Below are 18750 nucleotides of genomic sequence, written 5' to 3' on the forward strand. Positions count from 1 at the left end.
GCTAAAACTATATTTATTCAAACTAAATATTTTAAATTTAAATCGATTTCAAATTAAATTTTATTCAAACTTAATTTAATTTAGATCAAATCCAATTTTAATACACATCCTTCTCAATTAGGGGTTTTTTTATTTTTTTCCTGACTTGCTCTTCAATCAAATTTCTAGTTAAGTAGGCTAAAATCAAACAAGCACTCTTCCACTATTTCCTCTTAACAACAATTTGATACCTTGCCAATTGACATGCAATTAACTTTTCACAAAAGAGCCGTTGGCTTTTCCCAACTTTTGAAACTTAACTACCTCACAACAAAACCCTTGTCACTTATTCAACAATGCATAGACACCCAATCCATTTTAGACCTCAAAAAAATTCAGACCCACATCACAAAATCCGGTTTTACACTCACTTTAAGAGATAAATTGGTAGATGCTTACTTAAAATGCGGTAGCATTTCGGATGGTCGTAAATTGTTCGATGAAATGCCTGAACGACATATTGTTACTTGGAATTCCATGATAGCTAGGTATATTAGTGGAAAGAATATTAAGGAAGCTATTGGTTTGTATAGAATGATGATTTTTGAGGGATTATTTCCTAATGAGTACACATTTTCGAGCATTTTTAAGGCATTTTCAGAGCTGGGTTGTCTGCGCGAGGGACAGAGAGCTCATGGGTTGTCAGTGGTTTTGGGTGTAGAGGCGTCAAATGTGTTTGTTGGTAGTGCTTTGGTTGATATGTATTCAAAGTTTGGTCAAATGCGGGATGCTAAGTTGGTGGCAGATCAAGTTGTAGAGAAAGATGTTGTTTTGTTTACTGCTTTGATTGTTGGTTACTCTCAACAGCGTGCAGCTTGGGAGGCTTTAGCGGTTTTTGTGAGTATGATCAATGAAGGGGTTAAGGCTAATGAATATACTTTTGCAAGCATTTTGATTGCCTGTGGAAATTCAGAGGATTTAGGTAATGGTAGGCTGATTCATGGACTTATTATCAAATCTGGTTTTGAATCTGCTGTTGCTTCACAAACTTCACTCCTTACGATGTATTCAAAGTGTGGATTAATTGATGATTCTTTGAAAGTTTTCAAGCAGTTTGTAAACCCAAATCGGGTGACATGGACGTCACTAATTGCTGGTCTTGTGCAAAATGGTAGAGAAGAGGTCGCTCTGACAAAGTTCAGGCAGATGATCTGTAACGCAATAAATCCAAATTCTTTTACTTTATCTAGTGTACTTAGGGCATGCGCCAGTCTTGCAATGCTTGAAGAAGGCAAACAAATCCATGCCATAGTCACAAAATACGGATTGGACAAAGATAAATATTCTGGAGCAGCATTGATTGATCTGTATGGGAAATGTGGAAATACAGAAATGGCAAAATTGGTTTTTGATGACTTAACTGAAGTTGATGTTGTCTCTGTTAACTCCATGATATATAGTTATGCCCAGAATGGATTTGGAGCTGAGGCACTTGAACTGTTCACTAGGATGAAAGATCTGAGACTGCACCCAAATGAAATTACATTTTTAAGTGTTCTCTTAGCATGTAACAATGCAGGATTTGTTGACGAAGGTTGCCAGATATTTGCTTCTATGAAGAGCTGTCACGATATTGAACTAACAAGAGATCACTATGCTTGTATGGTCAATTTGCTTGGACGTGCAGGAAGACTTGAGGAGGCTGAAATATTAATAAATCAGGTTGAGAATCCAGATGTGGTTTTATGGAGAACGTTGCTCAGTGCATGTAGGATTCATGGAGAAGTTAAAATTGTGGAGAGAATTAAGAATAAAGTGCTTGAGCTTGCGGCAGGGGATGAAGGAACTCATGTTTTGTTGTCAAATCTTTTTGCTTCAACAGGAAAATGGAACCAGGTGATAGAGATTAAAACCGCAATGAGGGAGATGAAATTGAAAAAGGATCCAGCAATGACTTGGGTTGATGTTGATCGTGAGGTCCATACCTTCATGGCCGGGAATTGTTCCCACCCAAGATTGCAAGAGATATTTGAAACTCTAGATGATCTAATTCAGAAGGTTAAAATCCTTGGTTATGTTCCAGATACTAGATTTGTGTTACAAGACTTGGATGAGGTGAGAAAAGAGAGGTCTTTGTATTACCATAGTGAGAAATTAGCCATAGCTTTTGCAGTATGGAAGACTAGCAATCAAACTTCTAGTATCAGGATTTTTAAAAACCTCAGAGTTTGTGGGGATTGCCACAATTGGATTAAGCTTGTATCTAAAGTTGTTAAAAGAGAAATAATTTCCAGGGATGCAAAGAGATTTCATCATTTTAAAGATGGATTGTGTTCCTGTGGAGATTATTGGTGATGTACAGGACATGTCTACTCATCTGTCTTGACAAGAAAAATGCAGAGTGAGCCATTCATTTTTCATCTTTAAAGATTTACTTAGAGATGGATTCAATTTGATTCGAGCATTGGGCCAGCTTGAGCTCAGATTGAATTCAAATTGTCCAATTCAAACTCATTTCAACTAGTGAACAATATCATCGGAGGACCACCAATGTGGGATGCAGTATCATTGGTTGAAGAAACAAATTGATCATGAATTGAAATGGAGCTCCAACCTGAAATTGATTCATTCAAACCAAGTCGTAAATTTGATCCAAGCTAGATTTACCCATTTATGTCAAAAGTTAACCCTCTTGGCATACTTTTGGTTTTCATGTTGGATCGATTGATCCCTTTTACAACAAGCTCCAATACAATCCAATGATTGATTGACAATAAACATTTGCAGAATTTGAATTACTGTAACTGTAGGATCTGTAGAGCATTCTATCACTGTAACTGATCATAAAATTCGGACCAAATGTAAGAAGAAATTGTTGGATTCTGAATTTGAATTTGATCCCGAATTTATTTTGTTCATTTGGCTTGATTCTCCTGACACAAAGCAAAACAATAACCCAATTATGGTATACAATCTAGAAATGTTTTTCTATACCGTCATTCTCGTTACAGTGAAAGATCAAATAGAGTACAAAAGCTGTCTAAATATTCAAACAAACAAAGACAACAATACAAAATTGTCAAATTGTACATCCAAATTTCACAGTTTTTGTCAGGATTCTCTTAAGGATCACTCCAGCATGGACAGTAAAACGCAGATTAAAGCCCAAGTTCTGAGAGAAGCTCCCGCCATCTTGGAGTCTCTTCATCAAATATGTAGGTCAATGGCGAGATTAGAACCCCACTACCTCCAATCTACACCAAACAATGTATAAGAAATCAAATTCTTCAAGCAGATAGGGCAGGAAGAAGTAGCATTATTTAGAAACAGTCATTACAGCACAGAAAAGGCAGATCGAGGAAACAATTAAGTTGGTTGTGTACAGAAATGGTTGCCTAAAGAAATACCAGGCATGTCTATTTGCTGCCTATTGATATGCTAATTCAACTGTGTATTATAGCAATGCAAATACAAACCTTAACTATAAACCAAAAGCAATTTTTATGGTGTATTTAGGTATCTAATGATATCTTCAATACTTGATAAGACAAAATGTTATGGTTCATACAATTGTTATGCGTACATCTGTAACAGTGTACAATAGAACTATGGCTTACCGCTCTTAGTTGCTGTACAGACTTGTATAGTGATTTCTTGGGTACACAAATGACGATCGCATAATAATCAGCTGTTACCTTCCCATCGCGTTTACGAAAAACAGGACTGACAGTGGGTCCCTGCACATACAAGAGTTTTAGATTAAGAAAACCAACTGCCAATGGCACTAATTTGGTACCATTATTTTGACATTCTTTGAGCAGTGTTTCCATGGAATTCATATCATAAACAGTAGGTGAAGCCATTGGGCTAGGACAAACTCAAGAGATTAGTCAGTTTTTCCAGATGTGAAAATTGGTTCATCCTGTCATAGTCATACTTAGACTTTTATATTAAAGGTTGGAGATACCAATTTCAAGTTGAGACATGATCCTATCTGCAAATACCTCATTTTGTTGGATATGAGTTCAAGTAGCTAACATTGCATTCAGATTAAGTTTTAAAAATTAACCCCATAAAAGATCTTTTATTGAAGAAAGAATAATTGGAAGAAATAATATGATCAAGCTATATTCTTCATACAATGATTACACAATGATTTATACACATAAAATTGGAAGGTTAAACCTCTAAACTATAAAAAATCACTACGTTTGAGATTATAGCAATAATACATAGAAATTACATAATCACCATTAATCTACCCTATAATTAAGCTATAATTAAAAAGAAAATCTTAGTTTCCGTCACCTTATAATCAAGGATAAAATCACACTCCAAAATCAAGGAAAAGATCACACCCTATAATCAAGTAAAAGATCATGCTATTCCAACATTTATAAATATTAATTAAGCAATACCATACCTTTTTAGCTATATCTTAAATTTCCTTTCTTAAGAGCTAGTTTTAAATTTCATTTGAAACTTCACCTGCAACCCAGATAATGAAGTTTGGCTCAATATCCGCTCAGCTACTTCCTCTGCGCTACTTCCCCTCATGTTTGCAACAACCTACCATGAAACAAATAGATGAAAGAAGAGAAATGGAAAGCAGAATCAAATACATCATAACAGACAATAAACACATACCGTGAACTGGCCCAGTGCCCTCAAATGGGCCTCAAATCTTTCAAGAATCTCATGGGTGGTGTCCAGTACCCCTTTTCTCTGGATCAATGACTTCCTGCTTGCTACAAGAACAGCCTATACAGCATTGAAATTTGAGATAAGGCAAGAGTTTAAGTGAAGGCAGAACATAAAACTTGATGCCTGAAGACCTTTCCAATAGCACTCACAAGACTCCAAGATCATCGCATCTCATGCTTGGCAAGGTCAACAATGAACTAAGAAAGCTTACCTGGCTTTCCAACACAACTCCACCATCAATTTCTTTCAAGTTGTTCTCTCTTAGAGTTGTCCCACTACTCACAAGGTCCAAAATAGCATCAGCAATCCCCATCTAAATTAACACAAAAAAGAAGTGGTTTTTATGCATTATGTACGCCAATGGCATGATTAGTAATTATCAGACAGATATATCATTATCCAATATGCAAAGATAAGTAACAATTAAGCAAACAACATGGAGACAGAAATAATGCACCTTAAGAGGCTATTTACTACAGTTTTGTGATTATGTTTTGCCAAAATGATGATAATAAATAGAGAACATTAAATTATGTATTCACTTGACTTACCCCAACAAACAAGAGGATTACAGAAACAAGATACCAATCAAATGGATATGCTGCATCAATCTTATAAAGTCTCACATAAATCTAATGTTCCCCTCTCAGAAGGCTATATAAAAGGAAAATAAACTAACTAGCTTTAAATTCTAAAAAGCTTATATATAAGTCACTAAATAGTGTAGTAATGATTCTCACCGCTGGAGCAGCCTCTAAGGCTCCATCAGCAGTAGAAAAAACCACATGCTTTAATCCATTTTCTTTCATAAACTTGGGACCCAGCTGCAAAGATACACGATAAAAATCACATCAGAATGAATCTTTTCAATATTAGTAACACAATTATTAATGAAATGAAACATATATCATACATAAGTGAAGCCAGTAGCAACTCGTAGAGGTTTCTCAGCAGTCCATTGTGGCATTTGAGCTAGCTCTTGCAGTGAATTCACATTTTCAAAAATCCCATATTTGGGGATCTGAAAGAATAAAAAGTGTGTTAAGAGAAACAACTGAGAAAAATCAACCTGCAGGTAGCTATATTGATATAAAACAAATATTACTTACAGCAAGGGATAAACGACAATCCCCGTACTCAAGAGCATTGTGAACAATGATAAGATCTTCACTTCCCTGGCAAAAAGTAATGCAAACACAAACTTATATGACTAAAGCATATCCTCCATAATCGTTCTAGACAACAAAAGGAGGACTTTATTTTCCAAACGACATAACAATCTGCAAGGCTGCATTGCTACCTATAGGTATAAAATCATATAAGTACCAATTCTATGGATCAGGCCCAACAGCATCACACAATATGACAAATTACAATTAAAAAAACAGTAAATAATTTACTTATGTGATAGATGCACAAGTTTAAAATGTTTGTTGGTGCTCAAAACCCATCCTTATACACCAACAGTTTGGTACAGCAGCAGCGTACTGGAGCATTCAGATCATACACCCCTCCAAGATCTCAAATGTGAAATAGAACCTTACAAGGACCCCAATACTTACACGGAATCTTGTGTGCCCATACATGTGTATTTCATAAGTGCTTCTATTTAGTCACAATATTCTATGCTATGCCTGGATGCACAACAACATGCACAATGTGAATTGCTTCAACAACCTTCATTGCCAACTAGGAAGATGTGATTTCTCCAATTCTCATTCAGTGTGAAAATAGTATTATTGTCTTCACAGGAAAGGGTTAACTGCAGAAGGACAGTTTCTACTAAAGCTCAAAAACAAAATCTAGCATTCAGCAGGTTCAGCTTACACGTCATTTGTACAATGACCACCCTAGGACTTACAACTGATATAAGTAGATAAATGGAAAGATATACCTCGGAAAGGAACTAACAATAATTTCTGAAATACACAGATCTAGATTGTCCATTCTGTGAGAACCACATGCACAAGTAGTCATGACCCATGCAACCTTTGCAATGCATAACAGAAACACTATGCAAAATGGTTTGTCATTACATCAATATACTTCTACATTAAAATCCTAGGATTCATGTCAGAGTTCAAAGTTAATCACAGATTTCTTGTAATATTCACAAAGTTGAATGAGCTGGTGCAAACCTGAATAGAATCAAGATTAAAACAGAACTTCTGCATTCATTTAGAATTAATTTATAGGTTTTTTTCCCTCAATGTTTTGCACCACCCAAAACATCAAGTTTAGGCAGAATCAGTACTACTGAATACCAGAACATATTGTCTCACTCACTCTAGGATAAGTTGGCATGACAAGAAGGTTCTGACAATATAAAAGCCAAGACTAGGTCATCTTGCCATCACGGTTCTTTTTCATCACAAAATCAATCAGGTCTCGAGTCTCAACATTCCTACAACGGCTACTTCAATGATATAATAATTAACAATGCCATTAAATTTCTTAAGGTGAGGTGTGGTGGGAAACTCCTTATATATATATATTTGAAAATGCACTTCGATGGAGGAAAATGGACCAATAATATAAATTCCCCAAAAGCATGTACAAAATCTTTGTTTCCGGAAAATTGTTTCAGTTTAATGAACCCTTTTGGAAAAACACATCACTTCATATTTTTCCTTTGAATAAGCTGATAACTTTGATAAATGATCAGTCATTTCCTATACAACACACAGTTTTAGATGCATGCCCACATGCATATGACCACACATGCCATGCAAGCTGGAATTATATCAGCTGCATCAACACAACTCCAACAGAAACTGAGTTAGAGAAAGCATATCAGCACCTGATGCCATAATGCTTACCTGTCCATATTCACTGACTGTATCCAAGCCTACAATACCAAGATCTAAATCTCCTGATAACAACTTCCGTACAATGTCTTTTGGCCGTTGAAACCAAACTTCCAAATTTGAGAGCTAAAGAATAGAAATGCAAAAATTAGATTATATATAGCTAATATTTACATATATAAAATAATCAGAAGAGAATGATAAATGCATATTTGAAGAGAGAATAAGAAAGAAAAACCTGAGGGATTTGAGCAATGTATTGTCGAGGATTGACCTGTCTGACTGATAGTTGACAGTCCTTCAAAAGAAATAATTTATCAAAACCCATCAAAATAGCCAATTCAAATAGGAATTAGTAAATTCACTGAACTAACAAAGAAAACTTTTATTCTAAACCTTTCCATATCTACTAAATTACGTAATTATTTCATTTTCCTCCAACTTGTAAGCTAACAACACAGCATTAGAGAAGCAGCATTGTAGTTTTTAGACTTTTCAATTTTAAAGAATTCTAATTCTATTTTACAGTTTTAAATGAAATTAGCATTCAAAGAGATTTTTTGGAGATATATCTGCTAGGCCTTAAAAAGTGCTTTCTAGAGATTCACTTCATAAGCATTTACTCATTTTTACTCCAAAGAGAACAGCTACAGGAGCACTTGAAATATTGGTTTAATAAGTGCATTTTGAGTAAAAACCACTTGTTTCAGAAACACTTTTATACAATTTATTTTTATTTTTCATAGGGCTGTTAAAAGTAGTTTCTGGTTAAAAAAAAAAATTTACTATAAAACACTTCAAATTAATAATAATACTTCATGTACAAATAATTGGGAATTAATAGGTATATACAAACTGACATATTATTATATAATTAAGTGATTTTAAATGAGTGATAAAGTAAACAATTAGATTATCTAATCACATAAAATTATATCAGTTCACTTGTACTCGTTAACTCCCAACAGTTTATATATGAAATATTACTCTTAACACAATAAGCACTCATGCTAATTAAGTAAAGACTATGTAAAATCGACAAGTACTAATATGTGAACTAAAAAAGATATGTCACCATATAATTGAATGTTACTTCATACCTTATTCAAAAGTTTTCAATCATATAATGATACATCATTGTTACGACAGAAATTAGTGTTCCTTGTTAACATATATAATATAGTTTTATTGAAACTAATTACACTTTCTTTTGCATATTCATTATTTCTCACCTTTTCTTTTGCAATATTCAGATATGTTTAAAAGGCCAAGCAAACTACAAAAGCACAGAAATGAACTCAAAGTCGTTACATATAAACTACTCACGGTATCCATTTCATTTTCCTCCGCATTCTATTTCGTTACCCATCAATTTCTCAGTAACTAAAACACAGTCATTTCCTTAAATTCTAACTGATTATGGACAATTTAATTATCCTTCAGATTGTCAATAACTAAAAACACATGAATTCGCATTCATTTTCCTCATAATTCTAACTAAATCTTATTTAAGGAAACTATCTCCTCACAAGTTTAGCACATTTTGAACAAGAAATTCATGCTATAAGTTGAAGCAAATATGGCAAGCACCTTGAGGAGATCGAGAGTGTCGGCGGCCATGCGGCCTTTGCTTGGCAAGCCAAGTCGAATTTCGTTGCGCTCATAGACTGGACTGTCGATCTTGCCATTCACAACCGAAAGTTGAGACTGCGAAACGCAGCAGGTGATTGTCGTATCGGCAAGCCTTGGTTGTTGCGGTGGAGAGACGGAGATGTGAAAGGACGAAGAAGGACAGAGGACGGAGAGAGACGGCGAGGGGCAGTGCTGGAAACGGGATTGCAGAAGAGACGTGGCGGACATCACAGACATGATAAAAATGAGATGTTTGTGAATGTGAGAGACAGAGAGGAGGTGAAACGGCGTCGGTTTTGGAGTGCGACTGTGAAGAGGGAAAACGCCGCCGAAGAAGGTGAATGAATATGGTTAAATGGAGTTTGAGGCATATGCTTCTCTGGGTTCAGATTCTTCTCCTGGCCGAATTATTTATTTCCACCCAAGATAAGTGTATTTCGAGTTTCATCTAATAATTGAAAAAATCAATAAATTAATAAATATTTGAATTTTTTAAAATTAATAAATAAAAATAAGAAAAATATATTTTTTTAGCTCAGAATAAGTCTTTTGGCCTCTTTTTTTTTTTTTTAGTGGTAATTTGATATTATATGCAGGCCAAAGGACTATTATCCTCCTCCAAGATTAAGTACGTTCTTAAAGTTACACCCAAGAGATTTGAAAAGTCAAAAGTCTTATCCATTAGTTAACTTCAATTAAAAGATGCAAAGATAAAATCATTATTTTATTAATAATATTTAAAAAATATAAAATTCATTATATTTTTCCTTTAGTTTTTAAAAACTAACAACTTCGTTTCTGCCTAAAGTTTTTTAATTTTCAAAAGTAACATTCCTCCTTAAAACCTAAGGGTTACTTTTTAGACGTTCTCTGGTTACCATCTTCGTTAACCGACGACAACACTTCAATCTATTATCTTTTTTCAGCCAACAGATCTTTACTCTCTGACGGAAGAAGAGGTGACAAAGATGCGTCTTCGTCAATTTCAGATGAATCAACAAAGACAAGCATCTTCTTCAATTCTTCTAGAATCAACGAAGATCATTGTCTCCATTGATGATCAATAATCATCCATTAGTACGTGGTGGCTCGTGGAGGCATATGACAACACGTGAGGCTCACTTTTAATGCGTGTGACATTGTTCTAATTTGTATTGACACTATCTCAACCTGTGAAGGCATATGGGACCATGTTTTGGTGTGTGATAGCATGTGGAAACCTCTTATCAGTGTGTGACAACTTGAGGTGGAAATAGGTTAGGCTAGAGTGGGCCAAACCGTGGAAAGTATAAAGCCCATAGTCTAGCCCTATATATATAAGGTCAGGTCAGGCTCTATGGTGTCAGGTCGATTGGGAATTTAAAAAAATAATTTTTTAAAATTATGTTTTATAAACCAATTTTCAATTATTAAAATCAAGCATATTATCTCGAATACTTTATTAATAATTGCTTATTTGTAAGGAAAGAATACAGTGGTTATATCATGAAAAATGTTATAATATAGTACAAATAAATTAATTTACATATTGTATAATTACAAAATAAATATAAGGAAAAAGGACAATTTCCCACCTAAGTTTTAGTCCAATCTCAAAATCATACTCATGATAGATAAAAAAACCAAATACCCAATTATAGGTTAACTACCATCTAAATTTTCAATTAGAGATAGGGTAAAATCGTTATTTTACTTATAAATTCTAAAATCTAAAAAATTTATATCATTGTTTCCCCTTTGTTTAGAAAACTCACATTTACCCTCATGATTAAACTTTAAAAAATTCATTTTCTTCTCTTTTCAGGTTTCACCTCTAATGGCTTAAGGAACTGAACGATGATTGGGAAGAAGTGAAGGTTTTCTTCGATGAAGGATAACCTTTCATCATCTATATGGATGACGAAACATCGTCCCAGATTGAGAACATGACAAAGAACAACAAAGAGTCATGTTTCATTGTCATGTCTTGACGGTGTTGACTCAAAGTGTCATTATGCACTTATTTTGATGATAACAAACTAATATGTCCCTAAGCATATTGACTAATGATTTTACTTGAATGTGAGTTTAGATTGCAATAATTTATCTAATGCACTTGAAAGAGTTCAAGATAGAAATGAAGACAAGACTCAAGTGAAAAATTCTTGAAGATTTGAAGAAAAACTCAAGTTTAGGTAAACATGTTTTCAATTTGGAGCATTGGTTTTGATTAGAATATTTATTTGCATGTGATAACTTACTTGAAAACTTATTCTTATATCTTTCACATTTTGGGTTAAAATGTTATTTTTCAAACTTATTGGGTTAAACCAATTTTTCATCAAAGTTTATTAACTGTTTTAAAATGATGAAGTTTTGTGAACTATATTTTCATATCTCAAAGTTGGTTTTGAAAGAATTTTTAAATATGTGTTAAATTGTCACTTTTTCAAAGGTTTAGGGGGCAAATTGCAAGTTTTCAAAAATTTAGAAGGTAAAATGTAATAAAATTTGATTGACCGAATTTAACCAGCTGAATTCTTTGATGGCAGCTTTCGAATTATCTAGAACCCATGCATTTTGGCTTTTAAAAATTTAGTTGACCGACTTAAATTAGGTCGATCGAATTTTGATTTGAATTTTCTAACGGCTAGTGTCATGTAGCCACCATGGGAGTGCCACGTACATCCAGTTGATGAAATTACATTCGGTTGATCAAATTTTGCGTTTTTTGGAAAATTAAAACGGCTAATTTTTGTGCACAATGGTAACTTTCCTCATTTTCCCTTATATAAACCCAATCAAATTTATTTGTAAAGAACTTTTGCCACCAAGAACTTTCACATATTTGAGAGCAAATTAGTTTTGAGCTATTCACTTATAAATTCTCTTCTCTAATCAAAACCCTTACTCATACACTTTGTAATTTCACTTGCATTGGGTTATATTAAGTTTAAACTTTCATATACACTATTTAAGAGAGATTATATTTCGAAGTCATATAAAAAATTCATAATATAAAAGAGTGAGGTTAACTCTTGGAGAGATTAGAAAATTTTTGGTGAGAGAAATTGAGTTCTAGCATTTGTAAAAGTTAATAGCACCTTGAAAATTATTTTGTTGTGAAGAAAATGCTTGGTTGAGTTATGTCAAGCAAGAATTAGTGGAACACTCAAAGGGAGATAACTTGGAGGAGTGGACGTAAACGGGTTATGCCAAACCACTATATATTGCTTATTTGATTTTTTTTTCCCTTAAACTTATACTTTGTGTTATGCTCTTTTGATTATATTGATTATTTGAAATATTTTTGTTATTCTCATAAATTGCATTAAAAATAGGCAACATTCATTTATTTGAATGAATTGGTTTAATTCTTTAATTTGATAATGATTGTTTTTAAATTGCTTAATTCAGCACCCCCCCCCCCCCCCATTCGATCCTTTAGAGGGTTGTTCTTCGTGATTAGATCTAGAAAGATTGGTGGAAAGTGTCAGTCATTGGTCGGAATGATGGTAACCAAAGAAGGAAACGAACCTTAGGGGTGAAATCTAAACTTTTCAAACTTTAAGAATGAGTTAAGGTGTTAGTTTTTAAAACTTGAAGGGGAAAATGATATAAATTTCAAGGTTTTTGGGTTTATAGGTCAAATAACGATTTTACCCTTGCTTATAACTGAAAATTTGAACTGTAGTTGGTTCATAAGTGGGTATTTGGGTTTTTTATTTATTGTGGTTATGATTTTGAGATTAGGCTAAAATGTAGGTGGGAAATAGTTTTTTTTTTTCCAAAATATAATAATATATATACCATTTATTTACTTGTCTTCAATGTTAAATTTTTTAATTCTTCAAAAATATCTTTAGCAACCTAATTTTGTAATTTGAATTCAACTTTGACATAGTCATTCATACACATAATTGTCTCGACCATGTGTATAATAAAAGATAAATAGAAAAAAAAATAATTTTTTTAAAATAAGCATTCTACTGTGTGGCAAAATTCTGCTACACAGCGTTGGCTTCTAGCCTTAAATTTAATTTTTTTTAATATATAGCTACAGTAACGGGCTAACCCTACCTATGAGCCTACTACTTAGGCCTACGACCTAGCCAGCGATTATATCATGATAGACTTTTTCGTCAAGCTTCGAGGGTCTTAAGTTGGCCCGACCTATTTGACACCTCTAATGACAACGTTTTGATGCTTGGATCGATGCATGAATCAAATCCAGTGGGTCATACCCATATGTAAAACATGTAATACCTGATTCAAGCTCATGTAAACACGTAACAGTATTTTAAAACACATATTTCTAAATCATGCAAATGCAATAACTAAGGACTATTACATAGAGTATAAGATGAGGCCAATTAACAGTGTAATGGTGCATATTTGGGCTATATATCATAAATATTTAGACTTAAAGCTAAGTTGCATACTTTTAACCAAAAAAATTATGATATATGGCCTACTTATGTCCTTGTCTGATCATTGGACTATCGTAATACATGATCTTGTTTGAGACAAGAAAGTAAAGAATTTTTGGGATTATGTAGTAAATTACAACCTGCTAAAAAACAATGCATTATAATGAATGTGAAAAAATCCACTATTTATTGCTATTACTAAATCAACGAAGTGCGAGAAACTTAAGTTATCTTAAACAATATAAAAACTTTATCATAGATAAATGGCTCGAAGAATTGTACAGGATGATTAAATGAACCCAAAATGGTCTAATGATAGTAATGATGCATTTGTTATATCACATATTATAAATGTAAATTATGGAAATTCTAAGATTGGTAAGATTTAATAAAATTCTCATCCTGAATTAATATTGGTGCAATTGGGTTGAATTTTAAATTTCAAACATTTAAACTATAGAAGATGATTGAGAACATAGTGAACTTTTGATTTTATGTTTTATATGAGATATTTTAAATTTTAATGTGGTGACAATTGATTTGTATATAATTGCATTAGTTAATGTTATGTCTAATATGTCTTTGCAGTCTAATTAACCATAACATTGAATAATATAATAGCTGACTTGAATAAGGGCAAAAAATTGAATAGGGATAACTATAATATATGACATCTAAAGATGCATTATGTCTTAGACGAGCAAGAGACCTTGGAGGTTGTAAATCAGGTTATGGAAGAGTAGTAGCTGACTGAGGGCCAAAACCCAAATAATGTATAACATAAATGTGATATGGATGCATATCACACATACAAAAAGATAGACTCCACTATGTATGGTATCTTAATCAGCTCCATGAATGATGATTTGGTATATGAACACCAGTAACACCTAATTGCACACGTCATATGGATGGGTTTGAAAGAAACATTTTAAGGAACTTTTGTCTCTAAACTGAGGCTGTTAACATCAAATTTGACACATATAAGAAGGTCTTTTAACAAATCGATGAAACAACATCTAAAAGACATGTCAAATATGATAATAGAGCTGAAGTCAACCATGCACAACCTGACAAATGAATAATAGGTTCAAGTGATAATACGATCTTTTCCTAATAGTTGGGAATGTACGAAGGTGAATATAACCTAAAATGAGAATATAATAACTTTTGTAAATACAACTCATAAAATTGAGCTATAAGAAAAGCACTTTAAGGCAGTTGGACCAGTTGCTCATGCATACATTGTGGAGTTGAGTTTGAAGAAGTTTCATAACTTTAAATGTGAGTGGCATAAGTCTAAGAAGGGGAAGGAAATTGTACAAGGCCCTAAAAATAAAGAATAAACAATACCAATGAAAGAGAGGTAAACATGTTGGAAAGAGAGACAAAACCAAAATGACCTGTTATGATTATGGCATGAAAGGTCATTTCGCCTATAAGTGCACGAAGCCAAAAAAGGTATTATCTTACTCTACCTTGAGTTATGAAACTTTTGTTTCAAGTACTATGCAATTAACAAATTCTCATCTTATGTGGATTATAAACTTGACACCATAAACCATGTAGTTGATAATAGAGAAGTTTTTATGGAATTTCGTTGAATTTCAAAGGAAACAAGATGGATTTATGTATACAACAATATGAGTGTTAAAGTAAGAAGGATAGACACATGCAAATTAGTTTTACGAGACTTACCAAAAAAAATTAGTTTTGCAAGGTAGTCGAACCCTATACCTAAATGAAATCTTATATGCTCTAGACAATCGATGAAATTTGGTCTCAATGCTTGTTCTACTTAAACTAGGATTTAATTTGAATTTCTTTGGAACTTTATTAAAATATATAATGATAGTGATTTCTATGGATTTGGTTTATTGTTGAATGGTTTTATAATGTTGGAAACTCTTTATTATGATAATAATAATATTAGTTTTTTATTATTTGCTATTTCTAATAATATGGATATAGATGTAAATACATGACATGTTAGATTAAGACATATTGGCCAAAATAAAATCAATAGATTAGTCTATAGAGGTTTATTAGAAACCTTTTACAAAACTTAAACTGCCAACATGTGACCATTATCTAGTTGAAAAAACTTTTAGAAAACCATTTGGCAAAGCTTAAAAAGCTGAACTTCTTGCAACTCATAAACTCGGACATTTGTGGTCCTATAAATATTAAGACTAGACATAGTGTCTCATAATTCATTATTTTTATAAATGATTATACTCGATTCAGTCATAAATATTTGGTCTCTCATAAGTCATAAATAATAGACTGTTTTAAACACTATATAAATGAAGTTGAGAATCAATTAAACAAAAGAATAAAAGCTTTAAAAACTGATCAAGGTTGTGAATATTTGTTTAGAAAGTTCAAGGAACTATGTAATAAAAAATAGTAAAGTGTAACACCCCTTTTCAAGTACATGCCTTTACCCGAAATATGTACCTAAAAAGACTTGTTAATTTAAAACATTTCCCAGAATATTTGCAGTAATAAAATAAATGTATGGTATTTTAAATTAAATCTAGCCCACAATCTCAAAAGTGCATCAAATTAATCTCAATAAATAATCAATTTAAAACCATGTTTCTTTAATCCAAGATTAACAAAAGCAAGTGTGTAATGTTCCAAACTCAAAGTCAATGTATAACTAAATACAACTGAAATCTAGGCACAAATGACAAAAATGCCCTCACCCATGCATTGTTTCAAGCTGACCTGTTGGCTCTATTGCCACCTCATTGTTCAATGATCATACTTGCAAAATCACAAGGAAATATGGTGAGTGAAACACACTAAATAAATAGGTGCCTTTTACTCTTATGCACATAGTAGTAATACAATCACATAAGTCAAATTATTTCATAACCTAACTAGTTGTGGTACTTCAGATGTCACACTAGCATCCTAAATATCCTTCGTAATATTTTAACACCCTATGCTCAAAACCTGAATGTCTTTGTCATCTCAAATAACTAATACCAAACGATGTATATTGGTGTTCTAAACACCTAATAAAAGCACTTGACATCCTATATGTCATCGATACAGTGTACCTTATACATATGTCAACTAGGCTTCAGGCTAAAGTCACACAAATGGCCATATAGATTAGCCTCAATGATTTTACAACCATACTACAGATAACTCATGTCATAATCACATTACATGTAACTTGGTGATAAATTACACTACGCATAGCTTAGTGATGAGTTATACTGCACATAACTCAATAAGTTATACTACACATAGCTTGGTGATGAGTCATACTGTGTATTGCTTGATGATCAATCATCTGTACATTGCTTGATGATGAGTCACATTGCATATAGCTTGATGAAAAGTCCATGCTGCATATAGCTTGGTAGTGAAGATAAAACAATACATCATTTTGATTTTCAACTCAAAATCGCTCCAGTCTGGGTCTGTGTCATCGTCCACATAATCGAGCACACCCATAATGTTCCTATAGCATACTCATTTCATTAGGGCCTTCTCTTTAATTCATCTTGTATTCATCCTTCGTAGAGGTATAATAGTTACCATTGTCTTGTATAAACATTGCTAACATCTTAAATCCTCTTTTCTATTTTCCCCAATTATGCACAAGGGTACGTGTTTCATACATGTAGGTGTATGAATCCTATATATATGACCACACAACTAGTGAACATAACCATGCAATCTAGGGTCGCATACACAGTCATGTGTTTTAAAACATAAGGATATGTATCCATTCCAAAATTAACACACCTGTGGTTGAACTTAACATGAGGACTATTTTCCTAATTATATACGGTTATGTGTTGAGTAACACAAAGGCGTGTAGTGTGTCTTCTACAGGTTATGAATTCATGTTTTATGTATTTTCTAGTATTCGTAATCACCATAAACTAACCCATAATACTACTAAAACACTCCTAAATATCCACCATATGCTTCTATTCACATTAATCACATATCAATCTTAAGGTATTAGTAATATAGCACCATAAGAGCAATTTATTTGACAATACGCCACCATATGGAATTTAATCCTAAGTGCCAAAGATAACTGATTATCAACTCATAACATTCGAATTTGTCACACCACTATCAAAGGACTTAATTGGGCATCAACCAACACAACATCGATAATCATCCTGAATATGCTTTTAAAACATTATAACACAATCTAACCATGTAAAATTATCATTCAAGAATTACACACACACATATATAGAATCAATTTACTTCACTAATTTGTTATCATTAATCCTTCATACTTCAACATAATCATAGAATCTTTAATACATATGGATTTCATCAATTCATGATAAAACAATAAATCACGGAGCAATTAACAAGAATAAGTGCCTACTTATCTTTCATCAGATATCCCTAGCAAATTTTTTCATGGCAAGATTGATCACCAAAAGTCTTTTTGTGACTCCTTGGCTCATAAAACCCTCAATTCTTTCTAAACTCATTGTTTTAGCTATGAAAATTATGCAAAATCATGTCAGCTAATGAGTCTAAAGTCTTTTTATTTTAACTACAACGCATGATACACGGTCGTGTGCCTTGCCATACACAGGTGTTTATGCCATTACCCATTAATGACAATTTCCAAAATCACCATGAAATGAATCCTTATCCAATATTAAAATGCATTGACCATATACACACGTGTACACCAATTTATACGAGTGTGTATGTCATCAACTTTAGCCAATTTTCATGTGTTACTTGGGAAAAGACTATTTTTACCTTGCTAACACACACATAGGTGTGTGACCTTTCCATACAACCGTGCAACACAAATTTCATATACATATAATTAATTAAGCATAAGTAATCACAAATGAAAGTCAAAAGATGAAAATAATCTTGAACATGCCTGTGTATACTACATAAGGTAAAGAACAATTTCGAGAACTTCGCAACAAAATGTTGTAATGGAAAAGAGAAATAGAACTTGTTAGAAATGGTTAGGTCAATGACGATGTTGAAAATATAATTTAAATCAACTGTGATCTTCTAGCTTAGTTGTATTTATCCATAACTTTTTCCATAAGTTTGGAAAACTAAGACCAAAAGGAAAGGAATTTATCTTTAAAAGATACCCTAAACACTCAAAATGGTACATGTTCACTGGGGAGGATTCTGATGAAAGAATAATTGAAATTGAAATTGAAATTAGAGATGTTACATTCATCGAAGAT

General features: G+C 32.9%; 2 protein-coding genes across 3 annotated transcripts; one reads left to right on the top strand and one right to left on the bottom strand.

Annotated features, from left to right (window-relative positions):
* The first annotated feature begins 163 nt into the window (after positions 1-163).
* On the top strand, positions 164-3036 carry LOC123193143 (pentatricopeptide repeat-containing protein At5g65570). The gene has a single exon (XM_044605939.1). The coding sequence runs from the start codon at positions 244-246 to the stop codon at positions 2332-2334; it is 2091 nt and encodes a 696-aa protein (XP_044461874.1). The 5' UTR covers positions 164-243; the 3' UTR covers positions 2335-3036.
* On the bottom strand, positions 2926-9547 carry LOC123193145 (ATP phosphoribosyltransferase 2, chloroplastic-like). 2 transcript variants are annotated; one of them, XM_044605940.1, is made up of 11 exons: positions 9081-9547; positions 7729-7788; positions 7503-7616; positions 5793-5858; positions 5597-5704; positions 5424-5507; positions 4895-4996; positions 4627-4740; positions 4468-4548; positions 3597-3716; positions 2926-3233 (listed from the first exon to the last, which is right to left on the bottom strand). In XM_044605940.1, exons 1-11 carry the CDS (start codon positions 9357-9359, stop codon positions 3138-3140), a joined length of 1224 nt encoding a protein of 407 aa, XP_044461875.1. In that variant the 5' UTR covers positions 9360-9547; the 3' UTR covers positions 2926-3137. The 2 variants fall into 2 exon arrangements, with proteins under 2 accessions (XP_044461875.1, XP_044461876.1); XM_044605941.1 differs by lacking the exon at positions 5424-5507.
* Positions 9548-18750: the final 9203 nt, after the last annotated feature.

The sequence above is a fragment of the Mangifera indica genome, chromosome 12 (genome assembly GCF_011075055.1).
Source record: "Mangifera indica cultivar Alphonso chromosome 12, CATAS_Mindica_2.1, whole genome shotgun sequence".
In the NCBI taxonomy this organism is placed as follows: Eukaryota; Viridiplantae; Streptophyta; class Magnoliopsida; order Sapindales; family Anacardiaceae; genus Mangifera; species Mangifera indica.